Below are 27,358 nucleotides of genomic sequence, written 5' to 3'. Positions count from 1 at the left end.
GTTGAACCCTTTCTTACCTTTTTCATTGTTCAATAGAATTTGAGATACGACTTTTAACCAACTAGTGAGGCTTATGAGAATTAGAGAGAGGTAAGGGTTTAAGGGAAGTTGCAAGAGAGGGAGGGACGAAAATGGAGAGAGAGAGATATATGGAAGGCTTTTCTAGGGGTTTTGCATTAGAAAAAAAAGAAAAAAAAAAGAGATAGATATCGTAGTTTGGACAATAAAAAAATAAGGAGGGGGTTAAACATAGTTTTCTTTTAAGTTGGAGGGAGCTATAGGCTTTTATAGCCAGGGAGTTATTTTGAATTATGATTTTAGAGACTGAGTTATAATTCTTTTTCTTTAATATATATATATATATATATATATATATATATTAGTAGTGCCATGGCATATTTTCTATAAATTTGAAGTCAGTGGGTAATTACATGAAAATGCGCAAAATAAAGCGTGGCAAAAAAAAAGAAAAAGGGAGCTTAGTGTGCTATTGAATGTGTAATCAAGTAGTAATCAAGTTTTAATAAATCATGAATGTGTGATCAAGTAGTAGTCATACCTTGTATCCTCGTCTGGCCCACAACATACTTTGCAGTTTACGTCCCCAATCACTCTACTAACGGATGAGCAATAACATAATCTATGGGACGATACACCTCAATTGTCTGTTTTTTTATATTGGACAAATGGGAAGATGCTAAGATCGTGTTTTTCAAAGGAATTTGCTTTTAGGAAAATTGTTTTATGCAGGCTAGACTGTATTTCTACAATGACGTATAAAGTATCCATCTTAAATATGGATGCAAATAGGTGGTCCATCTAAAAACAAGTGTAACCAACGGTCCAAATGTTTTTTTAATATAAAATATTGTTTTTAGTTTTCAATTTTATTTATTTTTTCATATATTCATGATCTCCATGTTAAAAATTATATATTCTCTAAAACTTAGGATCAAATTATATTTAAAAAATATATTTATTGCCAAGCCTGCATTTCTACAATATGCAGGTTGGCCGCATAGAAATCGTGTCTTTTTCTTTTATTAAGGTGTTTTTGAAAAAAGTGTGGGAAAACTAGACTTTCTATGCAAATTATCCCCAACCAAACTTTTCTTCTCACTTTTTTTTCTTCAAAATACACTTTCTAGCAAGTAAAAAAACGGTACATTTTTTGACAAAAATACCCTATTTCATACATAAAAATTTAATTTTAACCAGACATTCACGTGGGCTTACATGGGCTGTCGGACCGCTCTTTGATATTACTGGACCCCATTAAACTAAAAAAACTGCCAGACCGCTCTTTGACATTGTCAGACCACACTTTGGGCCTGTTGCTGGACTGTAGGGTCCTGCTGCCAAATGCATGGGCCCATTATCAAACCGCCCTTTGGTTGTGCCAAACTGCATGGGCCTATTGTCGAACCATTTTTTGTCAGTACCAGACCGCCACTGCTATTTACTAGATTGACATTACACTGCCAAACCGCCCTAAGAATACTCCTTACCGCCTTTTCGTGGGAAAGAGGAGAGAGAGAAATGGGTAAAAGTAATGGAGGGTAGTTTAGACTTTTATTTTGGGTTGGAGGTATTTGCTAAGAAAGCATATTTTGGGGTAAAAAGTGAGAAAAATGGTTTAGTTGGGGGTAACTTACATAGAAAGTCTAGGCTTGCGGTTTATTCGAAGATTGTATCCTATAAAATGTTTATAATAAGATAACAATTCCCACTCCATCAGATAACACTATCGGGTAGCTAGATGTGTTACTGAGATCAAGAAACTTGCTCGAGACTCTTGAGCATTGTGAAAGGCAAACTTCTACCTATCAACTTTTAAATGATGATGATTGTGACTTTCTTGTACTTCAAATAAATAATTTTATCGTATGTTTTATCCCTTATTAATTTAAAATTTTATTATGTCATATATTCTATCCAAAGAAGTCATTAAATGCCTATCCTTTCAAATGCCGACGGTACTCTTATCTTCAAGATACCGCACACTTACCCAAACACATGCAAGCGAACTATAGAAAGTCTCTTTGTGTATCGCATAAGTCACCTATAATCATGAACTAGGCATGGGCTTAAGTGGTTAGCAATTGGCATCAAGCCATGTTATATCTCAAGTTTCTACCGCTGAACTACTAAAAAAACAGAAAAAATAAATTACCTAGTATCTCCGAACCGAGTAGTCCAACTAAATGGACCATTAGGTTTGAGAACTTGTCCATACTGGCCAAATAGGAGTCTTTCTTATCCTTTTACTGACCATTGGTCAAGTTTTTTAGATCCAACAAACAAAATAACCTATTATTGCCCATCGCGAACGTGATAGGTGCTGCTAAAAGAAGGGAAAATGATTGAATAACAAAACTTAATTGATTTTGTGCTCCTGCAGTTGCACATTGGTCTTCCTATCCTTTGCCTCTCCATTGCTCATGTTCTCCAACCTGTTGATCCAACAAACAAAGCTATCATTGCCCATTGCCATTGTGATTCGCTGACCGGTGCTGCAAAGAGGAGGGAAACGTTGTAATAACCAAACTAAAATGATTTTGTGCTCCTGCGGTTGCACAGTGGTCAATTTACTGCATTGATAAAACATAACCTAAGGGTATTTTTAGGACCCCAAAGTCTAGGGATGTACCCCTCTTCAACCCGGACACCAACTTCAAAAGGATGTACCCCTCTTCAACCCGGACACCAACTTCAAAAAGAAGAAAGAAGAAAAAAACAGATGCACCCTCTACAAGCTTGAAGAATAGCGTCCCAAAAGTGCACTTAGACACTCCAATTTTTGGATGGGATTGTATACAAAGAGACCATTTACTTTTGACCCAAGGAGGTCATAATTACTGATAACCATCCGATATAAAATCTGATAGCTTGGACGTGTCACAAAGTTCAAATTGTTTTCGTTTTTAAGTTTGAGCTTGGTCAATAGAATAAATGCATCCATCTAATTTTACATTCAATGATCAAGATTAATTGTGATCAGCTTGTACCAAAGAAAAATAGTCTCATTGTATATCTTTCTTTGTCTCATTGTATATCATAATTAATCATAAGTGGATACCAAAGTTTGAGATCCAAAAAGTTTAAAGTAGCTTTTTCACCCAAGAGAGAAAAGCACAAATACGCTCCCACAACAGCACAATATGGGCGCTCGTTCCTTAAAGTGCTAGGGTATGAGAAACTAGTATATGCATCGCCAAACAAATTTCATCTCTGCAGTTAAATCCAGCTAACCCCGAACCTGGCTTGCCACTGAAGATAACATTCCTTAAAATGTGATATTGACACTGTTAACATTGTGCTTCTTGGTTGAGTCAATTGCAAACCAATGATATGTATGTCATTACTCGTACAAAGACTTCTCCTTGACTTTTACAGGGAAATATTTTTCTACTTTTTCATTCATAATTTATTTTCGAATGGTACCATGCAATTTAGTTTCTCAGGTCTCTGTCACTTTCCCATATTTGTTTTCTGGATATTTGAGAGAGTGTGTGCGTGGGGCGGTCACGGTGTCAAGCTGGGATTTGTTTTCTAGGATAGTGCAAGTTATTATAGCATTTGGGAAAGCACTTTCCCCGCCTTTCCCAGCGCTTTATAATTTTTTATGCAAAAATCGCCTCATACCCATTAACTTTCCCAGACTCATGGGAAAGCTCTCTCGATGGTGGTTCCACAAGTAAGAAACATGACCTGTAAGTTCTTTAAGTCTTACTTTAGTTTGTTGTGAAACATGCCCTATAAGTTCTTGAAGCCCTACTTTAGTTTGTTTACCTGCGAGAATCAGACCACCCTCTTCTAGGGGCAGAATAACCATAATGTAAAGCAATGGGTGCTAGATAGTGCATGCACCTGGTTTCTCTGAATTGTTTTGTAAATAATTGTTACAAAGAAATAGAAATGTGTATATATACACTTGCTAAAAATGCCGACCTCAAAATTGACTAAAACATGACAACATCATTTATATAAGCGGGAAAGTAGCATTAATGTTAATGGGGTAGAGGCATGTAGGTGAGATTTCAATTTTTTTTTTTTGGTGTGGAGGGGAGGGGGGAGAATACATCATAAAATCAGCATAACAGATATTGTAAACAAAATTAGATCACTCTTTATTGGAAACTCCTCATGCCCAACGCCTTGCTTTGCCCACTCATCAACTTCCTCATCTGCTTCTCTATAAACAGGCTCAAAAGTGATAGTGAAACCTTCACCTATATCAATGATTTGGCATTCATAGAATCCCCCTCTACAATAATTGTTGTCTTTCTTTTATAATTCTTAACCCTCTTAATAATGAAATCATCTCCACTGTGCTAGCTACGGCTTGCCGACATGGATATGAGTAAGCTAGCAAAAAATTTCCCAAATGATCCCTCCTTAAACCCCCATATCTTGCTGGGCCTGACCCAAGATTATCAAAGAGCTCCATCAAAATTTAGCTCAATCATGACCTATGGTGGTGCATTCCACACAAGGTTTCAACAAGTTTGATTAAAAAAATCCTAATTGCTAAGCACTTGAAAAAAATGTTGTCTCAAGATTGAATAGAAACCGTCCAATTTTTAGAAGGTGAGATCTAAGCATTAGAAAACTCAAATTTCAATTTTTTTTGAAATCATCTAGTGATTTTAAGGTAGTTACCAAAACTCCAAAGTGAAAAAATCCTTATCTGACTGGCGGGGTAAAAGTAAACATACTCCCAAAAGAGTGTAGTATCATCATCAATATTTTAACCTTTTTCCAATAAATGGGATCGACTACATCAATCTTGATTCTCCATTATGATCTAAAAGCTATATATTCAATGAGACCATAAATCCCCAATCTTTTCAGAAAAGAGTACAATATGTACTTTTAATTAACGTATCAAATGTTTTTAGTGCACCGACATGCCCCGATAACGAAAGACATGCTTGTCTATACTAGCATGTAGGTAAATAACATCCTAGTCATTTATCCATCTATAGATACATATCTAGATACACTTACACTTATCAAACTGGAATTATTTTCCTGAACATGTGTGCGCATGTTGGAAACGATATCATTCAAGCATTATGGAACTAGTTTCTTTTTCTTATGTTCACGACAATCTTTTTCATTAATCTCCAAAACTAATTACAAGTAGGCCCTTTGGTTGCAGGCCCACTTGGACGCCATTCATCATCCATGGGTGCAACTATAACGTTCGAACCGTCCTTGCTGGCACAATGCTAAAATGCCAGATTGGGTTTAACAATACCAAAGTTTTAAAACTCATCTAATCAGATCAGAATCGTCCAATCCAAATAGGAAATCAATGAGCTACTCCAATTCCCACCATATATCGAGAACCGACCAGTTCCACTTAAAAATTGGCCTCTAATAGAACCAGTTGATTATGTCATTGACCGATCTGGCCACAACACCCTTTTTATATATATATAAATAAATAAAATTTTAAAAAAAGTTAAAGTTTTTTTTACCCAATCCTCATGACTTAATTGCCGATCCGATATGCAAATCCACCGACCGGGACCGGTTTTTGGGACTAGCGATGAATGACAAAAAAAAAAAAAGGCAGAAAAAGTCAATAAATAAAAGACAAAAGTTCTGACCTATAAGTGATGCAGTAACAGGTGACTGCCACCAATGTGGGGGGGCCTACTTCACCAAGTGCCCATAAGGGCAGGGAAAGGTAACATTTGAATGCTGTTACCAGGGCATCAAAGAGACTCATGATCGACCAAACAATAATCAGACTCACGATGCAACCGTTCACATGTCCAACAAAAAACCATATCTTCTCAAGACCTCCTCAGGGAGAACACTGGCTCACCGTCACATTCTCTATAAAGCATAGCCCAATTTGAAGAGTTGAGTTTCTAGCGACTGGCACGTATATCTCTAATGCATGAAAGTGAGTGAGAGCATCAAAATTGTAATTCATCTCGACTAACAGAAAACTAAAATTCCCTCATCTTTGAAGCAAACAGATACCCGAAAACATGTACAAACACGGGATTCATACCCACATCCACTCACCTTATTGCACTCCTATGCATAATTGAGGAGTGCACTCAAAACCAAGAAGGCATAAAACACAAAGAATTCCAATGCCAAACTCATTCTCTAATTTTCACCTTTCCATTCCCTCTTTCTATCAAAATTTCCGGGTCAATTATTCCCTCCTAATCACACAGACTCTGAGTCCGAAGAGCTCCAACAAGAAGATGACACTCTCTCCAAACTGCCAACATGGTGGGCTGCAATTCCTGTAGATGATTCCAATCTCAATTGCTGCACTGTTCCTCGCTGAGACCCCATCTGCTGCAACTGTACGAGTTCACCCATAACACAATAATCATTCATCCAAAACATATACAATAATAAGGATTCATCCCAATCTCTCTCTCTCTCTCTCTCTCTCTCTCTCTCTCTCTCTCACACACACACACACACACACACACACCAGCATCTTGATTGCTATGCCTCTAGTATAAAGAAAACAAAAAAACAGAGGGAAAAAAGCAAGAGGAAAATATCATTAAATACCTCCTTGTAAAATGCACTGATCTCCTCCTCAGTCAGCTCCTCGCCACCTGCATTTTCCTCCCAACCTAAGGATCGCAAGAATGCAGCCTCTTCCTCTTCTGACCCACAAATCACAGTGCCCCCACGCCTGCCTTCCTCTTCACCCTTGGCTTCTCCTTCCTCACCTCTCTTGCCTGATTCAGAGCAAGTATACAAACTATTCTCCAAGAACCCAGTCTGAGAAGGTATAACCTCTGTTTCATTGTTACTCAATTTGTCAAAGCCCGATGAAAGCCCAGCACTACTTTGTTGAGTCTTCCTCCTAAGAGAATTGAAGAAGTCAGACCGGTTCTGAGCCTGAGATGAAGCTCTCTTGTCCTCTGTCATCAATGTGACATCCTTTGGACGGGTAGATGAAACGACTGAGACAGTGTTGCCAAACCCTGGGGGGCTATGGTTTCCATTCCTTAACATACCAGTGCCATCAGCTCTTTCTCTGGATGGTTTAAGAAGCAAGAGCTTTCCTCCTTGAGATGGCCTAAAAGTATCGGGTTTTGTGGCCCCTTTGTATGAACCTGGGAGTTGAGGGATGGCAGCAGGTGTACTGGGCTTCACTGCTGGAGTAGCCCTTTCACTGGATCTTCCTGGTTTTAGCTTTGTTTTCTCTGAAAGGCTTACCCCCTGCTTGTTTAAACCCAAAGAAATCACCAAGTCTCAGAAATGGATTGAATTAGATGGTATCACAATTGAGATTCTATTGTACAATTACCCTTACATTTGCAAATGGTGAATTTAAACTAGGATCAAGATTGTTCATATTCCTTTCCCCACTCCACTTCATTTCATTTGCTCACATTATATGCACACTTATATAATTCAAGTACCATTGTATTGGAAAAAAAAGAAAGAGACAAGAAATAAAAAGAGCATCAGAAATAGATCAACATTTTTAGCATTAAAGTAATATTCTATCAACATAGTTTAGTGACAATTACAGCATTACTTTCAATTTTTTTCACAAGAAAATTTTCGAAGGTCATAATATATACAAAATTATCCCAGTTTATTGAATTTACTGCAAGATGTTAGGCTTCCTAACAAAATTGCACTAAATTATCTTCCCAATAATAATAGGATTGATCTGTATTGCCAACATAAACGACCCTAATTAGTTAGGAAAAGGCTTTGACAATGATGATAATGTATTGCCAACGTGCCTAAATAAAATGCATTTATCTATATAAATGATTTATATTAAATCAGAAAAAAAAAAAAATGATTTATATTAGATTATCAGAAATAGAAGTTTTCTAATGGCGATAAAAGATGATTGCATGGAAGCTATATACTTATTTATGGTAAATATGAACGTATGGAAGATATGTTTCAATTTTGGGATTATAGAAAAAGATTTACATTATCGTTTATTATCCTTCAATTGATCTTTTACTAATTTTCAAAATACATATATTAGTTTATCACAAACCGAAAGTCGACAACTTTCATTGAGCTTCCATGATGCTCTTTACTTCAAAATCCGCCTCTTTATTATTTGTTGGCCTCCTACACTCTTCCATCTCTATATTGCTTGCCCTATATATCTCGCATACATATTCATTCTAGTTCAAGAATAAAGATCCATATTTTCGAGCCTCTACATCCAATTTCAAATACAACAAGTGACCAATGTTCTAAAAAAACACGCAGCCCAACTCCTAGGTACCCATATTCTCCAGCCTCTACATCCAATATCAGATACATGTATGTGACCAGTGTTTTAAAAGCATGGGCACCCCTTTCTGAGCACCAGTACCTAGGCCTTTGCTTAGTTCTAGGCAGGCGCCCAGGGCCATGAGCCCTTTTTATATTTTTAAAGAAACCTTAAGGGGGAATGGGGTAATTTTGACCCCCAAAAATGTTTAAAAAGAGTATGGAGTTTAGTTTAAACCCCTAAAAAAAAAACCACAAACCCTAATCAATTAATTATACCTATTTCTAAGAATCGAAAAAAAATTGTGTGGTTTGAAGAAGCATCCTAAGCTTTTCTTTTCTCATTAGAATTATTTTTAGGGTGCTAGTGGAAGTATTAGAAGACTTTTGAGGTGCGTTGTAGCTCGATTGAGGTCACAAACATTGAAGAGCAGAGATTAGGAAAACGGTTAGTTTATAATATGTATTTGAGTTTCTTTTTTCGAATTTGAGATGTCTTCTAGGGGGTCTACTAAGAGTGGGAATCCAGGATGGAAGTATTGTGTTAACCCAAATAAGAATGACAAAAACAAATTTATGTGTAGTTGTTTAGGACATGTTTTTAATGCCAGCATAAATAGATTCAAGAAAAATCTTACTGGTATTAGAGATAATGTTGCCCCATGCAAGAAGGTTCCCAAACTTGTCAAGGAAGATTTCTGATTACATAGAAGCTGAAAAAAACAAAAAAACAAACAAAAGAAAAGGATATAGAAGAATAGAAGGCGGGGGGATTCATGTTTTTGATGATGATGTTGATATTGATGAGGATGGAGGGCAGGAGGAGGTAGGCCAAGTGGCGGTTACTCAGAGCTCTAAGAGTCAGACGGGTTTTGGATCTAAGAGGCCTTGTTTGACAAGGCCTATTGACAATTCTTTTACGCCTAACCCTGAGATAGTAATTGAGTAAGGGAAAGGTAAGAGAGAAAACAGTGACACTTGAAAATAGAATTAAGAAGGAAAATAGAGGCCAGGTAGTTCAGTAAATTGCTTGGTGGTTTTTACTATGCGGGCATTTCTTTTAATACCGCTCGCTTGAATAAGCTTCCATACAATGTTTGAAGCAATTGGGCAATTTAGGCCATGGTTGAAAGGCCTCGCTCGGAACACGTTCCTTAAAATTGTAGATCTTGTTCCTGAATAAATTAGATCCTAGCTCCCAAAATTTTAGATGCGTGATCCCTATGTTCCGGGAACTCCATCCCTACGTTCCAAGAACTTTCTAAAAGAAACTTCCCAAATAAAATAATTATATTTTAAATCAAATTTTCATACAAGTGGAGTTCTGCTATGGGAGCCCAGACTAATCATGCACGGAACGCGATCCTTCCTTGCATGGAGCTCGTTTCTTTCCAAATAAGAACGCGGTCATTCTTAAATGGGGGCGGATCACGTTGTCGATGGAGGCGCAATCCGAATGAATATGGGAACACGATTCCATTTGAACATGTACCCGTTAAATAAGGATCTAGGCCCCGATATATTAGGAACGTGCTCCTTGTTCATTCGGAATCTCTATTACCCTCATCGGAACTCTCTCTGGAGCTTTGGGCAGCCATCAATCCAACGCTCCCGCTCCTGGAACCGTTCTTGCTCCCACTCTTGGTAACTATGTTTCCACCCTTGGTGAAGGTCCTGCACTTGGCTGATTTTGATAAACACTCTGTGGGCTTTTATATACGATGCACTTGAAGGAAGGAGATTGGAGAATTTGGCCAATGATGAGGCCAAGTACGGCCCAATTTGGGAGATTATAGATGACGAGTGGGATAGGTAGCTTCATAGGTCATTGTATGCAGCGGGATACTACATACAAAAGATACAATTCTGTATGGTTTCAATGTGTGCCTTGAGAGATTAGTTCCTGATCCAAAAATCCAAGATAAGATATCAACTAAAGAACCCATTTTGTACAATCGTGCTTCCAAGTCATTCAGGAAAGAAATGACACAAAGACAAAGGATCAAAGTAGATCCAGGTAATATATTTTGTTTGCAAATTTTCTTTCAAGTTCCTAATAATTACTGTTGTATTTTAAATTTGCTAAAATTCTTTATGATAATGTTAAATTAATTATAAAGGTTGCACACAAATTGCAGCCTAATGGTGGAGACAGCATTGGAGTGGTGCTCCAAACCTCCAGAAGATGGTTATTCAGCTCTTGAGTTTGACAACTAGCTATTATGGTTGTGAGCGGTATAATCTTTTCTTGCTTACAAGTTCATTTTTCTGATATAGATTGGATTCATAGAAGATACGAACCTATTAATATATAATACATTACAAATAGATGGGTCAACTAATAGTAATACTCATGCATTCTTTCTTATAGGTGAATACAAAGAAGAAATAGGCTTAAGCAAAAGAAGCTCAATGACTTGGTTTTTGTTATAGAGAATCAGAGGCTCAAGGATAAGTTTAACCAGCAAAAGAAGGATCCCATTGCTTAAAAACACAGTGAGAACGCTTGTAATTGGTTAGTTGAAGACCCTTGTACTGAAAAGGTCTTCCTTGGCGAGAGTTTGACCTGGGAAATGGTCGAAGAGGCTTGGGGTCCAGCTTCTGATCCTAGGAGGGCCACTCGAGCAACAACTGTTGCTGGTACTTCCCACTCATAGAGGGCAAGGGAGACAGATGAGGAGAAGGCAGATTCACAAGAAACAACGGAAGAAGAACAATATGTTGAAGAGGGTGACAATTCTGACGATGACGGCCTCGATTGAGATGGAGATGCAAGCGATAATGATGTTGATTCTGATTCTTACTGATGATGATCGGAGAAATGAAGATGTAATCTCTCTTCTTTTGTAGTTTTGTATTTCATCTTTATTGCACCATCTTGGTTTGGACTTCGGACATTTGGATGTCGGACTTGTTGCTGTTTTTGGACTAATGGTTACTTGGTTGTATACTTTTGTAAGCTTACTGAAGACTTGGAGAGTTGGAATCCAAGTGATTATCGATAATGGAGAGTTGGAGACCATTAATAATATAGTTATACACTATAAACTATTAGACTTTTAACTTTTTTACGCCTTTTCACTAAATTTTCTGTGATTTGAAGTGTTGAAGAGGTTATTCTTAACATGTGATATGTTTATAAAAAACAAGTTTGCTACAATACATATAATGCAAAAAATTACAAAATTAACGCAACTATATGCCTATATGTGTGTTGATCCTATAGACTATTAGAATTTTTAACTTTTTTAAGTCTTTTCACTAAATTTTCTGTGATTTGAAGTTTTGAAGAGGTTATTCCTAACATTTGGTATGTTTGTATAAAAAAAAATTGTTACAATACATCATCATCATCATTTTAGCCTTGTCCCAATTAATTGGGGTCGGTTACATGAATCTTGGTTCTCCAATCTGCTCTATTAAAGGTCATATCTTCAGTGATGCCATAAGTCCCCATATCTTTTCAGACAACTTCCAACCACATCCTTTTGGGCCTACCCCTTGCCCTTTTCAGTCCTTCCACTTGAACTAATTTGCATCTTCTAACAGGTGTTGTAATTGGTCGGTGCCACACATGGCTAGCCCACCTAAGTCTACTCTCTCATTTTATCGCCTATTGGTGCCACGCCTAAATTCTCTCGAATAGATTCATTGCAAATTCTATCCCTTCTTGTCTTGCCACTCATCCATCTCAACATCCTTATTTCCGCTACACTCATTCTGAGTATATTGTTTTTTGTCCGCCCAGCATTCTGCCCCATAAAGCGAAGCTGGTCTCACCGCTGCCCGAAACTTGCCCTTACATATAATGCAAAAAATTACAAAATTAACATAAATATGTGTGCGTTTGAACAACACACACACACACACACACACACATATATATATATATATATATATATATATATAAAGAATTCGCACCATAGGATGCCTGAGGTTCTGAGGCCCGCTTAGGAGCTGGGCGCTAGGTCGGCCCCCTAGGGGGCGCCTAGCGTTTACATATCTAAATAATTTGTACCACACGATGTCCGAGGTTTTGGGAGGCCAGCCGCCTGGGGACCGTCTAGCATTTCTTGGAACCTTCTATGTGACTATTTTATTTGTGTTTTTTTAAGATATATTTTCATCTACAAATATATGTCATCTTTGGGCAATCCATTAAATTTTGATATTTTCTAAAACATGATTTATTTTAGATCTTCATAGAAACTAATTGTTTAGTGGAAATATGCTAAGAGAAAAAGATCAAATGAGGAAATATGCCCATGGAAAGGGACTGAATGTAACTTGAAAATATTTTGCAAATCAGAAACAGCTGGGGATACTTCCCTATATAAGTATCATTTGGCATTCATTGCCCTTGGTTACATAAGATGCGTATTGGATAGCTCAAGCAGCTGTCCAAGAAATGGAGGCCACACATGTAGCCAAGAAGGCAAAATTGGGGCATCATGTGCAATCGGTTTTAAGATCTTCTTCCTCTGCTGATGCAAATACTTTCTCTCAAGATGGTTTGTATTTAAATGTATCCAAAGTTCAAATTTTGATCCTTAGAATGTTTAATAAGAGACACATAAAAACAGTCGATCTAATTGTAGCCAGAAGCCTAATTGCAAAAATATTCATTTCAAGTTATTGAAGTTAGTTTTACAAGCTGTGATTGAAGCCATTGCAAATTGTGGTCTACACTGCATTTTCCCTAGTAGTGAACCAACAAGAACCACCTTAGTTAATGGTTAGAAAAATCGAGCAGACCAATGCAACGAGGAGGTTAATCCTCTTGGTCAATAAGCGAGTGTTAGTTTATTTTATGATATTTGGCATAATTCGAAACAAGGACCATTTACTAATGTGCTTGCAGCTAGCTGAAAACCAACTACTTGTAATATCCGTTAGCATAGTGGGGCAGTCAAAAGATGCTTCTTGTCTGGCAGAAATTTTACTATCAATAATTGAAGAAATTGAACCTCAGAATGTTGTTCAAGTAGTTACTGGTGATGGTCCAAAATCCGTACTTGGCTAGTGTATACGAGAAGGAATGCCCACATATATTCAAGACATCAATTGCCAGTAATGGATGAGGCCCAAGATATGACAAAATTTATAGAGAAGCATCAATTGAGTTCGGATTTAAAGAGAAAATTTACCAAGGGAAAGATCTGAGGTAACAAGATTTGCTACCCGATTAGTATGCCTCGAGTCTGTTTTAAGAGAACAAGCTTCAAAGTTTAAAATAGCGTCAGTGAGTTGAGAGAATTAACTGTCACCAGAAAATCAGAGCATTGTAGTGGCAAACTGTGTGCATAATAATAAATTTTGGGATGCGGCAAGACATGTTATTTATGGGGTTGAGCTAGTAGTGTGAGTTTTCCGGAGACAGATGCAGATAGGTCGGCAATAGGTTATGTACTTGCAGCCATGCAACACGGAATTATGTTCGTCTAGAGGAAATCCTCAAGGAGAGATGAGATGATTAATTTGTCTAGAAATTCATGTAGTTGGGGCCTTCTGAAATACATCTTTCAAGTATAATGGAGTAATAAAGATGGATAAGAATATCCAAAATGCATTGGATTATATCATCAAAAGGGTGGGAACACGTGTGGTGGTCATGGATATCCCGTTTAAACCGCGGTGACGTACGATTTTCACCGTGGAAGCGGTGATGTGTCTGAGTCATGACGTTAGAATCGCGATTTATTCCAATTCGTGATGTCAACATATCGATCCTGTACAGGAAAAATAGTAAATCCCGTTTTATGGACAAATCCGAAACGGCCCAACCGATACCCGATCCAGATCCCCCGATTCCGGATCGGGTCACTGATTTTTCAAACATTGCTTTTAATTAAGGCCATAGTACAAAAAGGGCCCACCCAACAATTATACCTTCCAAAACCATGCATTCCTAAGATCAATAAACACTACGTAAAATCTTCTCTTAAGTCCAAAAAACGTACAAACAGAGGCCCCACCCAATAGCGAATACCTATCAAAACCATGCATTCTTAAGATCGATAAATGCAACAGCTGATACTACATTGCTATTGCTAACAAACTAACCACTCTCTAGGTTCACCCAGCTGCAGACATGTTCAAATTTGTGAAACTCTTCCAATAAGAACTCTCACAAAGCGACTTAGCAACCATCTCCCAATGATATAATAAATATTCAGCATAAACTAATAGCTCACACAACACCTAGTTGCAGCAATGTTCAAAACTATGAAATTCTTCAAATTAGAACTATCAGAAAACAGATCAGCAGCCACCCCAAGGACATAAGCAAAACCCTCAACAATTCATCATCTTTGCCACGTGGAGCTATCACACGTAGTTCAAATATTTAGGTAGAAATCCAAAAGGAACATTGTACACCTCAATACACTCTAAAACATGATAAATGAATATATATTTTGAATCCCAAAAAGTATAATTGTGCTGCTAGCTGGCTATAAACAAAACAAATCATTAGTTTGGTTGTTGTCTTGTACGTTAAGGTTGGGATCGAGATCCCTAACGCACAAATCAGGATCCCTATCACTAGGGATCGCGATCCCTAACGCACAAATCAGGATCCCTATCACTGGGGATCGAGATCCCAAAATTCAAAAATCGATATCTCTGAGGTATCTGTTCTGGAAGCGGCACAATCGAGATCCTGGAAGCTTTTGCCTACCAAAGTAGGAGATCCGGATAACAATAAACACACAAAAGTCATAAACAGTAGAACACCAGCTTATAGAAATAGGTAGTCAAGGGTATTATAGGCAACCCATACAAATCAACAATCAGCCACATAGCAGTTTAACAAAGCAGTAAAGCATATTTCCAATAGCAAGATTGATAAAGGTCATTATGCGTGTCACACTCAAGTCTCACTACATGTATGTTGCATTTAGTTTACGAAGTATTTCTTAAAGCAGAATGTATTATGCTACTACTGGTTAAGGGAAACTACAGAGTAGTACACCGTAATAATCTTGCAGCAACAGAGAGCAGAAGAAAGATAAAGAATTTAATCATGTCAACAGAAATCCGAGCTGGTCACAATCATGTCCACTTCCAGATAGCAAATCAATGATGAGATATAAGTAACACTCCAACTGATCCACAAATCATAGGGCGATTATAGCCACTTAGCATACTAATAGCCCATGGGACAGCTCACAATCTTTTGACAGACACTAAATTATAGGAGGCAGGTTCCACTGCTCAAACATCTCAACTCTCTCAACACTATCGAAAAGGCAGAGGTAATCCAAATTATTTTGCCTATCATCCAGGTCAGCAGTGTAGAATATGGCGTTGTTCCTATCCATTTAAGTAAAGGGAGGTGTTTAATTCAGTTGTTTCTTGCAGAGGGGGCCTCTGAAAAGGGCATGTTAATAAAAAAACCCAAAAAAAAAAGAAAGAAAGATAAGTCAGCTTATTTAATTTGTTTGGGACAAACTTCAAGGATTCAAATCCCTGACCTCCCTCATCCAAACCGACATGTCTACCACCACTAAGCTAAATACCAGGGCATTGCATAGCTCCAACAGTCCATGAATGCTTGGATTTAAAGAAAGTTGAGGACAAAATTAGGGACTCGTACGAGTGTCAGCATGTCCTCTAAATGAATGGGGTTTTAGTAATGGGAGTGGTTTGTATAAGGTGCACACCTATCTCTAAATTTCGCCACAAAAATAATTTTGGTTTCAAAACCTTATGATGGCTTGAAACATGCTCAATCCTAATTATGAAATTCAGAATTCCTAAAACAGTGCAAATTGAGCAGATCTATAAACATTTGAAAATATTGGAATTGGACATCTAGATAACTTATTACAAGATGGACCATTTTTAGGACTTGAAATTAGTTTATATCCATAAATCTCGATGTAAAGATTATCAATTGGAATGTTTTTCAACTTGGAAATACTCTTTTCTACTAAATTTTTAAAGTGCACCCTATTTCTACAATTTGAGGTTGCAACCTTAGTAAACATTTTCTTTTAGTATTCAGTGAAAGGAAAGCGTCTGCTCCGCTTCTTTTTCATGGCAATATTTGTCTGAAGGCTTCTTCAACAACTTAAAGGGATTGAAGGAAGATAAATATCTTCTCAGTGGTGTCCAATCATCTTGCTGATGGGGGCACTCAATTTTGTTACTTGAGGATTTCAAGATGGAAGTCGTAGGGAAATAAGATGGAATTTATATGGCTTGGCACTTTCTTATAGACAAAATGTCAAAAACACACTAGTGCTCATGGATTGGATGCATCCACTCAAGAAGTTTTTTTTTCTTTTTTTTTTCTTTTTTTTTGAAAATGTCAACAAGAAGAAAATTCAAGGTTAGTTCTAAAGGTTACATGGTGAAATTGGACAAATAACAAACATTAAAAAGAGCTCAAACTCGATGTTTGTCAGCGGAGGACTACTGACCGAACCGGTGAGGACAGCAGTCAGGTCAAAACGAGAGACCGGCCAATTAGGAGCAGTTCACCAGTCGGACCAGTGAGGTAATTTAAAAACAAAAAATCTAAATAATTAGGAAATTTTCAAAAAAAAAAAGGGAAAATTATGAAAATTTTAAAATGCATAAATTACTAAAACAAACTTTTTAAGCCCAAGTTTACAAATTGTAAAAGTCCTTAAAAATTAAAAACTGAAAGTGCAAAATAATTGCAAACAATAAATTCCCCTTTTTTTGGTTTTTGTATTTTCAGTTCTACATTATAAGGGCGGCTTTTACAATTTGTCAAAGCTCTTAAAATTTAAAAACTGAAAATGCAAAAATAATTGCACAATGCAAATTTCTGTTTTTCTTTTGCATTTTCAGTTTCACCTTTTAAAGGTTTTTACATATTGTAAAAACCCTTAAAATTTAAAACCGAATCGCAAAGGAAATTTTACAAAAAATTCCTATTTTTTTATTTTTGCATTTTCAGCAATGAAGGGCTTTTACACATTGTAAAAGCTCTTCACGGAACAAGAAATCAAAATGAAAATAGAAAAGTCGTACACACAAAGTTTTTGTAAAAGCCTTACACCCAAAAACCAAAAACTTATTCTCGCTTTTTTTTTAACCTTTTAAGTCAAAAAAATTAAACCACAAATACTAGGGGTGAAGACTTCCTCCTTTTGGCCAGATTTTGCCCAGTTTTTGTATTATCCAAATAAAACCCACTCGCCTTTTTACCAAAATGCCCCCATACAAAATCGAGAAGTTCAAAAAAACAAAGGTCTATAAATTTTTTAAAACAAAAAACTGAAAAATACACATCAAAATTGAACATTCTAGGACTAGCTGCTTCGGTCATAGACCGGTGAATCAGGCGGTCTACGAGTCCATTACCGATTCAATGGCCAGCCGGTCTACGAACCTAAGCAAACAGGCCAGTGCACTGGTTCGAACTACCCAGTCCGTTCCTATTCTGACAGCATTGCTCAATCTATTAGGATGAAAAGGAGGGTATGTAGTAAGTAGAAGTGCCTGTGAGATAGGTTCTTTAATACAAGGTTCCTCCTCCACATGATCCACTTCCAAAGACACAGATACATGTGTCAATGAACAACATGGGTGTATGTGCCATAAATGCCACGACCTATCAGACACAGCACATCAACAAATCATTAAAGGAGGGAAGGTGGGATTTTAAGTGGCATCAAATACTTCCACAGTTTAATGAAAATTGCTAAAAATGTCCTAATTTTTAAGTGCCAGACCAGCCTATCATGTCCTTGATGAGTTAAAATGTGCCAAAAACCATTGACTCATGCATCCAAGTTGCATGGGGCAGAACCGTATGAGAGGAGCATAAAAATAAGAAAGAGTCAGTTCATTCGATTAGAGAGTCAATATTATTAAGGCTCGTCTAGCCAATATTCTGATTCATTCTGAACCTTCATTCCAAATCCTATGCTCGAAAATAAGCATGAATTGAATAAGAGGTTCCTCTTATGGAAAGGTTTTGGTGAAGGGTTGCAATGAGTGGTAAACTTCCATGTGATGGACCGTGAGGAGGTTTGCAAGTCTGAAAAGCAACGTGATCTAGGGCTTGGAAGGATTGAGACAAAAACAAAGTGAATTTGAGTGACATTGGATATTCTAGGAGGAGCCAATGAAGCTTTAGATGGTAATCCGGAAAACATAAAACATCTTAAGCAAGGTTGGGGACTACTGCTTGTAGGTAGGTTTTATAGGGTTTCTAGGCAAGAGAGAGGTAATAGTACAGTTGGCTAATTAATACGAAGTACAGAGTAGTGTTGAATGAAGAATCAAGTTGTAGGACGACATTTGCGAGGTGATGAAGTCCTCAAGGTCTGTTTTCCAGGACTAATGTTTGTGATTAATCTAGAGCCTAGGGTCAAGCATTGGCTTGACTTTGGTGAGAGAAAATTTTTTAGTAGGATATTGGCAGGTCATAAAGGCTATAATCCCAATTAGGGATTCATGAGGAACTCGAAGTGTGGTAACATAGGGGCATTCTTGATCATTTTGTTCGCTTATGCTTTCCAAGGGAGGGGGGGTGTCAAAATGTTGGCACAATCTACGGCCCATCCGGGCATCAAATGGTGCCTGCTTTCTGTTTGCAAAAGGTGTAAGGCAGAACCCATGCAGCCAGGGGGGTCTGGCTGCCAAGGACAACAGCCTTGACTGAGGTGGTTGCAAATAAAAAACAAAACAAAAAAATATATCCTACAAAAACTAGGCCTAGATAAGCACCTACGAGGGGGTCCTAGTCAGTCAAGGCAGCCACCTAGGTGGGAATGTAGATGGCTGAGTTAGCACCAAGGCGCTCACCTCGGCTAGACCCACCTTGGCCTAGGAAGGGCAGCCCCCCTTGAGGCCGCTCCTAGGAAGCCAAGATGATAGCCTTATAAACTCTTCTTGCCTTCAGTACATGACAAAAATAGAGAACACATTAACTTGGCAGTAGAGATCAACTTCACCAACAGGGCCAGCATTTATAAAATTCTTGTAGCATATATAAAAGATCGAAAAAAATTGACAATAATTCCCTCATACCTCGTGCATTTCTAAAGAATATTCTGAGCTAACGAGCTGATCTATAGGTCTATATAGAGTACTTTGGACCATGTCAGAGATGGAAAAAGCCAAAAAGTCTCTTGGGCGATTCGATCAAATGGTTATTTTCTTAGAGAGCCCACCAACTCTCGGAAATGTCTCAATAGAAACTCTTATAGACTGTCGCAGGAGAGGAACAGTAAAATCTTCAAAGGAGTGAGTACAAGTAGTGATGTGCTTGAGAACAGGTTCTAAGCAGAGATAGTCAGGGTGGTGGGTGCCACAACGTAATATTTAGAATTCCATTCTCACTAGGTCCCATATTAACATTAAAAAAAAGAGAGGGATGGGCAGGAAATTAGTCATGATGTGCTTAATGAAATGACTCGGACCTCCATTTCAAATCAAGGAGTCAGCAGTATCATGATGGAAGACTTGGCTAGAGAGCAGGACAATGTCAATTAATTAGTTCAACAACTCCCAAGTATGGAGGAGTAAACTGCTGATGAAGACTTAAAACACCACTGCAGGATTAGCTTACTTTGGAGTCCTTCAAGGAGGGAAGCCTTATTGGGTATGGAGAAAGCTCAATATGAAAGGCTTTTGCAAATCCATTAGGACTATGTTACTCCGTCAAGGTGCAAGCAAGTTCCCCCTTCGAGTGTTTGGCTACAGTGAGTGTTGCATCTTCATTTTTCTAGGATCTACCAGCCAACAAGGTTGTTGCCCTCTAGGCCAAAGAGGGGACATCAGGGAGGAGTCAACCATTGGAAATGCATTCCCATATCTCTTCAAGTACTACATTTATCTACTTCAAAACTCATTAATATTTGCAATACGTATATAGTCTTTGAATGCATATTTCTACATTCTTCTTAATGACTACAAATAATAAATCAGAAGGAACTCTTCCACATATCTGCCTTCTTTAACCCAAAAAAATTAATGGTCTGAATACCTCCTTGTGAATGTCAGCAGTCCTTGCTTCCTGGATAGAAGAAAGAATGGCAAGATGTTCCCCTACAGAAAGTATTACAAAAGGATGAAATAGTGGAAGCTTGGTTGAGATTGGATCCTGGCTAAACTATATTTGTTTATTGAAAAACAGGGAAGATCAACTCACACTGCCTTCAGAATCATTGAATAATTTCACAAACTTGTAGCAAGGGTGAAAAGTATCAATGCTTACATTTTCCCAAGGAAGGAAATCCAGCTCAGGGATAGGTAATCATCGTCAGCTTAGAAGTTTCTAGATGCTTGGCGTGCATAGGAAAGCCAAAAAACAACAAAACACCTAATAGATGGTTTCAGCTTCATATATAATACTCGCTGTGGTTCTTGAAGCTAGCCAAGTTCACAGTGCATTCTAAAGTTTTGGGGAATACCATGTCCCATGTTCAAATGCCATTTCTAACACCTACCCAAAAAATGGTAATGATTTGCAAACTTCACTAAGGTGGGCGCCTTCCCTACAGTAACTTTATTCCAGATTTCCACAGGTATGTATGGCTAATTATTAAAATTTCAAGCTTGACATTATCCATTCAAACGTGCTTTATATTAAAACTTTGTAGAATTTGAGTTGAAAGTTTTGGGAGATTCCAATTTGACATATGGAACGACTGGGAGGAAACATTGCCAACGTTTCTGATGGTATAGCTATGGAGGCTTATACAAATTATCAAATTTTGCCCTTTAATCAACTATGTGTTAGATTAATTGCAGCAAAGAACATGATGACAATTTTAACCTTCAAAAAACCGAAAAATAAAAAAAAAAAAGAAACATGGTGATGAATTTCATTTACATTTTGTTCCCAAGGAGAGACAATGTATTTCCTAATGACCCCCTGTCCCCTTCTCTGGAGAGTGCCTCCTGCTGTATGTAAATTGATGGTATCCCAAAGGAAATGCAAGTGAGGGAGTGTAAAGGAGTCAAACACATAGTTAACTTTTTCAAAAAAAAAAAAAAGGTGTCGAACACAACGATAAGGGGCTGTGCACAGGTTTTGCATGTCTTCAGGCATAACGGTACCAGCAGCCCTCAATTGGGTAAGACGTATGGATGTTAAGTGGATGCCAAGCATATTTATATGATGGGTGAGAAACTTGACTAATGTTGGCTAAATGTTAATCAAACCTTAGAAGTAGCAATCTGACAGCTTTTTGTTATTATGGCCATTATCATGCTCATAAAGACAAGTTCCCCTAGTGTCAATTTAGCCAATTTACAGGTGTGTATATCAGATCTTAATGCCTGAAGCAATGAACTGGCATATTTGGAGGTGCATAGTTTGGCACATTATAGGTGAGAAAAATATCCTAGATACTTCTCCAGCCTTGTGACATCTCACTAGTTTTTCTATTGTTCAAGCACTATTGATTTTTTTCCGATAATGATGACTATATGTATAGAATCTATAGATGTATAAAACGTTTAGAAAAGTATCCTCTGAGTAGTAGGATAAGGCAGCCCACAGGTATGGTGCTCTACAAAGCTGTACAACGGTCATTGTGATTTGTAAAAACAAACAAACAACATCAAGAAATTTCATTTATATCAAAAGAGAATGCCCTGAACCAGCTGGCAGGTTGAGTAGATAGCTCACAGGCAAACTAGTGCTTGCTAAGAAGAATAAGGCCACCACCTTCTGGCTATTAAATTGAAATTATTGAATACTAAACAGTAACAAATGAGTAATTAATTTACCAACAACAATTACATCACCTTAGGCCAAAAACTAACCTATGCTACCAACAGCTAGACAACTCTGTGGCTACCTTCAATTCCAAACATATACATGTCAAAATCACAAGTCCAGTCACATATCTGGTAATAAAAAAAATTGAACTTTCAAATATAGGATGTATAACGGGTTTAGAAAAGTATCCTCTGAGTAGTAGGATAAGGCAGCTCATAGGTGTGGTGCTCTACAAAGCGGTACAACGGTCATTGTGTTTTGTAAAAACAAACAATTAACTACATCAAGAAATTTCATTTATATCAAAAGATAATGCCCTGAACCAGCCGGCAGGTTGAGTAGATAGGTCACAGGCAAACTAGTGCTTCCTAAGAAGAATAAGGCCATCACCTTCTGGCAATTAAATTGAATACTAAACAGCAACAAATGAGGAATTAATTTGCCAACAACAATTACATCACCTTAGACCAAAATCTAACCTATCCTACCAACAGCTAGACAACTCTGTGGCTACCTTCACTTCCAAACATATACATGTCAAGATCACAAATCCAGTCACATAGCTGATAATAAACAAAATTAAACTTTTAAATATAGGATAGATTCATGTTTAAAAGATATAAGCATGGTCATGATTGATTTAAAACATCAAAGAACCCCAAATTCTAGAAGTTAAACTAGTTTTCAAGTTTAAAAAGGGGGTTAGCCAATAGATGGAAAAGGAACTGAACTGACATTTGTGATCATAGACCTCACATAACACATTAGCTACAATTAATACCTGCTTCATTTGATTCTGGAACCATCTCTAAAGAGATTCTTCAATGTTAGTTCATATCTTATCTAACCTGCAGACGGTAATTTAAACATAAACATTTAAGCTATTCACAAATTTACTGAGTTTTGTACTTAGGATTAAAATAGCATATTGCACAAACTTAAACAATAATCAACAGCACCCTTATTGCCCAAAAGTTAGATTACAGATCAGTGAACCTTAAAAACATCACCCAGGGAAAAGTTACAGGCTTGGAAATAATTTAATTTTTTTCCACAAAAGTTACTAACTCTCCAATGGAGCAGTACCAGAGAAGTAGCCTACGTCAGCATGTTCAGCAAGTCCACCTTGATGATAAGCAAGGGCATGATGATAAGCAAGGGCAACAATCATCCAAAAGAGGCACAAGCTTCATTTTATTTAATAGATGCATGAGTTTCAATTTCAAAAACTCCATCAACGCAGTTATGGTCAGAAGGCTACACTCCAGATTTCATCTTTGACAAGTATCAATCAAGCAGGGTGCAATATCTCTCCTTCCATTGAATTTTCATCTTCATTATTTTGTCCTCCACATCCAATCTCACCAGCTTCTCCATGGTGAACTCATTAAGTGTTTCCTTCCACACCCCCAAAATTCAGCATAGTCCTTGTAGAATTCTGCACCTGACTAGAAACAATCTAATCATCCAAAGAACCAGGGAAATATTAACACACTACCTTGTATACCAATTCAATAACTTCCTCCTCTCAACTTCAAAATACAGTAATCAGAAAATGGAAAACATCTATGAAGTTGAAAATGATTCACTGAGAAGTGACAACCTTGTCTATCAACACACACACAGAGAATATAGAGACAACTACATGTAAATACCCCAGGCAGCTCCCACATCAAAAATCAACTACCATCTGTACCTTGAACCAGGATACAAACATTTCTGAACAATTCAACCAAGAAGGTCCAGCTCCCTTCCATAATAAACCCTAAATCAATCTTGGGACTATGGCTACATTTCCAAAGTCAGGCATCAAAGGCCCAGCCGACTTCCATTGCCACAAATACTCTTAAAAACTCACTTTATGCCCCTCAACAATGCTACACCTCATCATATCTCTTCTTAGTAAACAAATACAACCATCTATATAATTGCAATCTGAATCCCCAATCTACAAGTAAACCTCGTGAGATTCAAAAGACCCATGCTCCCCCATCTCTTGCAATGTATCCCCAACACTCATCCCACCCAGACCTTCAAAACCTCAGCCCCCCAAAGCAATTTACCAAAGAATAATTTATCCCATGCCTTATATAATTTTCTAATACCCAACCAGGCATTAACCTCCTCCCATAAAATATTTACAGCAATTACAGAAATATCCACTTCCTAAGGCAACAACAATTAACAAGAAGGCATATTATTACGTACAAACATTGGTATTGCACTATAACCTTTATATATGCATATGGTAGAATAGGGCAAAAAAACTCAGGCTTGTTTTTCTTTTCATGATTCGTATCATACCAATCCCACATCATACACCAAGAAATGCCCATAGCAAGGTTTGAATAGTAATATAACATACAAAATGAGACAAAAATATCATGATTTATTTTTCAAAAGTTAAAATGTAGAAAGTGGAGGAACGTACCGAGGTTTTAGACATTGAGGGAGTCATGGGTATCAGTTGTCGAGATTGTTTGATAGCTAGCACCTCAAGTCTTTGAGCTTCAACTGACAACTGGATAAACCAGAAATCAGAGAGGCCACAAAACACAAGAACATACAATACATAGCAATATTTAACAAGAACATGTGTGTTACTTATCATAAAAAAAAAAAAAAGCAGAAAAATTCAACAAGCGGTAAACAGAAACTGCATACCTGTGGAGGGGTACGAACTCTAGCAGGAGCCTGAGCCACAGTCTCTGCCATATTGAGACCAGTTCCAGGGCTTTGTACAACTGAAGAAGGGGAAGTCACAGAAGTTATTTGTTGGGTCGATGATGAAGAGTTACTTTTAACTCCATTAGAAACCGGAACCTCAGCCAAAGCAGAGGTCCAGCCATCAGAGCCCATGAAAGCAGTAGCACTTAAGCCAGGCGATGCCACCCTGATCAAAGGCGATGCCACCCTGATCATATCTACAGCCCCAATTGCTATCTGTGCTTGCTGCTTATCCTCAGATTTCAGAGACGGGAACTCCCTCTCAAAAGCAGACTTACGGATGTTGCTAACAAGGCCTCCACCAATAAGAGGGCCACCATTTAAAGCACCCAATTTACTCCCTGGGTTCTTATGCGTGTCATCTCCTCTCTTTCCACCGTCCAAGGTGGACAATTGTCTCTTCAAAGTGTTGGTTTCAACCCAATTCACAGGTTTAACAGTAGAACGTGTTAAATTATCTTCATGTTCGAGATCCCTGCGCTCTCTAGAAAAGGGTGACCTATCTCTTAACCAGTCCTGGTTTCGATCAAAGTCATAAGCCCGACTATTCCTACCATTACTACTATGAGTCCTCAAACTTGTCTTGGAATCCCTGTCATATGTTGAGCTTCCATTAATGCTTGAGTTTCTCCGAAAAGATGGTAACGAAGTTCTAGATAGATGGTTCGTAAAATTGTAATCAGAGAGAAGAGATGACTTGTTTCTGCTTGTTGGTGCAAGTACTGAATCACCTATTATGCAACAATGTGGCCATCATACATCAATCCATTTGAAACTAAGAATAATAACCAAATAGTGGAAAGCAAGAATGACACCTCAAATTTCGAAGATAATGGAAGAAGAGAAGGATAAATTATACTCCAATAAAAAAATTTAAAACATAAGAAAGGAGAAAGCATACCTCTCTGGGAGGATGAGAGAGAATGTTGGGTGGTTCCCCTTAGCCATTCTGGGGCCAATTCCGGATCGCTTCTATCCATAATACCTCATGACTTCAATTAGTTGTTTATAAATTCCGAAAATACCAATAAAAGTTGTATATTTTGGTCCTCTCAAATCCCAAAACTGAACAAACAGCACTGATATCAAAAATAATAATGCTGTGGGATAACCGAACCCTTTGAATGAGTAATCTACTGCCTGATAGAAGTAATTCTATATAATGGAATTTGGGATTCTCCAAAGCCCCACTTTCAAGTTCTTCAAGAGAGCAACCAAAAACTATACTATGGCTCACTTCTGGCAATGGTTCGCTTTATAAAATCGAAATTCTTAACGTATAATGACTCCTTAAGAAACGTCTCTCATAGGAGAGAGTTGAACCAGGATTAACCACTGTATTTCACAAAATTAAAGGAAAACAGAACTAACAGATAAAACAAGATCAACGAGATGCAGAGAAGTAGGTCGTCTCCCTATAAACTCCCATATAATAGCTCTGGCTAAAAAACTTAATTTTCTCGTAATGCAACAACCAACATGGTATTCTGTCCAAAGATCCCAATTGCTCAGAGAGCAACTTTTCCAAGCCAAACCCTAAAAACCGAAAAGAGTCTCTAATCTGAAACTCTTTACATAAGAGAGAGAGAGAGATCAAAAATTTTAAAGAGATAGCAAATTTGAAACCCTAGAAACCCCAAACCAAGGGCAAACCAAACGGGGCCAAACTATAACTCTAAAGACCAACAAATTATGGAAAGACAATTTATTCTCAGACTCTAAGAAGGAGATCAAAACTAGACGCCACCTCAACCGGGACAAACTACAACCCTAAAAACCAAGAAATTCAGGGAAGATACTCTCTGAAACTCATTCAATAAAAAAGAAACCAAGTACCATATCAAATAGAGCAAATGTGAAACCCTAGAAACCAGAAGGACCCCAAAAGAGGGGCAACCGAAGCCGAATTCAGAACCCTAGAAATCAGGCAAAAGAGGAAAAGAATTGGAAAACGGAAGGTGAAATTATATGCTGTTATACAAAACCTAGGGTTAGGGTTTAGATAATGTTGGCAGGAACAAAGGATGACCTGGATAATTTTGATTCGGAAGTTGCAGAAGACATGCGCTCTCTGTAATTTTCCTCGTTTGCAGATTAAATTATAACCAAAAAAAAAAAGGATTATCATTTATCGTTGTTCTTATTTGACTGCAAACGAATTTTCCACGCAAATAAAAATTAGGAAAAAATTCTGGGAAAAACGGCTCCGGCTTGGCTACACATTTCCGTACAAGGCCGAGGTGAGAGGAATCGTCACCGTTCGATTGGACTTGGAGGGTTAAGATTGTGAAACGTGTCTTGAAGCCCGTTATGCATGCCTACTACACCGGCACGCCTGGCGGTGCCTTTTCGGTTTTCCTGGTCTAGATTTTTTATTTTCCCTCTCTATTACATTTTTTTTCTCCCTCTACCCTTTATCTCTCTAGATTATCCTTTTCTCTCTCTATATCCATTACATTTTTTCTGTCTCTAGATTTTCCTTTTCTCTCTCTCTATCCAGTACAATTTTTCTCTCTCTAGATTTTCCTTTTCTCTCTCCATTACATTCTCCTTTTCTCTCTCCATTACATTTCCTTTCTCTCTCTACCTCTTTCTCTCTCTAGATTTTCCATTGCTCTCTTCGTTACATTTTCGTTTCTCTCTCTACTTTATATTTTCTAATTTCTTTTCTTT

The 27,358-nt window shown here is 37.7% G+C and overlaps 1 protein-coding gene across 6 annotated transcripts; it reads right to left on the bottom strand.

Moving 5' to 3' along the window:
* Positions 1-5,956: 5,956 nt before the first annotated feature.
* On the bottom strand, positions 5,957-27,025 carry LOC18433283 (uncharacterized). Of its 6 annotated transcripts, none has more exons than XM_020666596.2 (5): positions 25,587-27,025; positions 24,623-25,416; positions 24,390-24,479; positions 6,556-7,218; positions 5,957-6,336 (listed from the first exon to the last, which is right to left on the bottom strand). In XM_020666596.2, exons 1-5 carry the CDS (start codon positions 25,663-25,665, stop codon positions 6,196-6,198), a joined length of 1,767 nt encoding a protein of 588 aa, XP_020522255.1. In that variant the 5' UTR covers positions 25,666-27,025; the 3' UTR covers positions 5,957-6,195. The 6 variants fall into 6 exon arrangements, 4 of the variants coding, with proteins under 4 accessions (XP_020522255.1, XP_006843440.1, XP_088719503.1 ...); XM_006843377.4 differs by having other exon boundaries at positions 6,556-7,215; XR_016053028.1 differs by lacking the exon at positions 5,957-6,336 and adding an exon at positions 22,740-22,806 and having other exon boundaries at positions 7,176-7,218.
* Positions 27,026-27,358: the final 333 nt, after the last annotated feature.

Source organism: Amborella trichopoda, chromosome 1 (assembly GCF_054954075.1).
Source record: "Amborella trichopoda isolate Santa Cruz 75 chromosome 1, AtrichopodaSantaCruz75HAP2 v2.0, whole genome shotgun sequence".
NCBI classification, from domain to species: domain Eukaryota; kingdom Viridiplantae; phylum Streptophyta; class Magnoliopsida; order Amborellales; family Amborellaceae; genus Amborella; species Amborella trichopoda.
Note: the sequence above shows the minus strand (reverse complement) of the source record. Positions and strands in the feature narration are given on the sequence as shown.

Bases quoted from the DNA above. Each gene is read 5' to 3' on its own strand.
- LOC18433283 (XM_020666596.2), bottom strand. From the start codon at position 25,665: ATGGATAGAAGCGATCCGGAATTGGCCCCAGAATGGCTAAGGGGAACC. The intron at 25,417-25,586 runs GTATGCTTTCTC...GTTGCATAATAG, and splicing joins TCTCTCATCCTCCCAGAGAG to GTGATTCAGTACTTGCACCA. The intron at 7,219-24,389 runs GTACGTTCCTCC...GGTTTAAACAAG, and splicing joins CCTCAATGTCTAAAACCTCG to CAGGGGGTAAGCCTTTCAGA.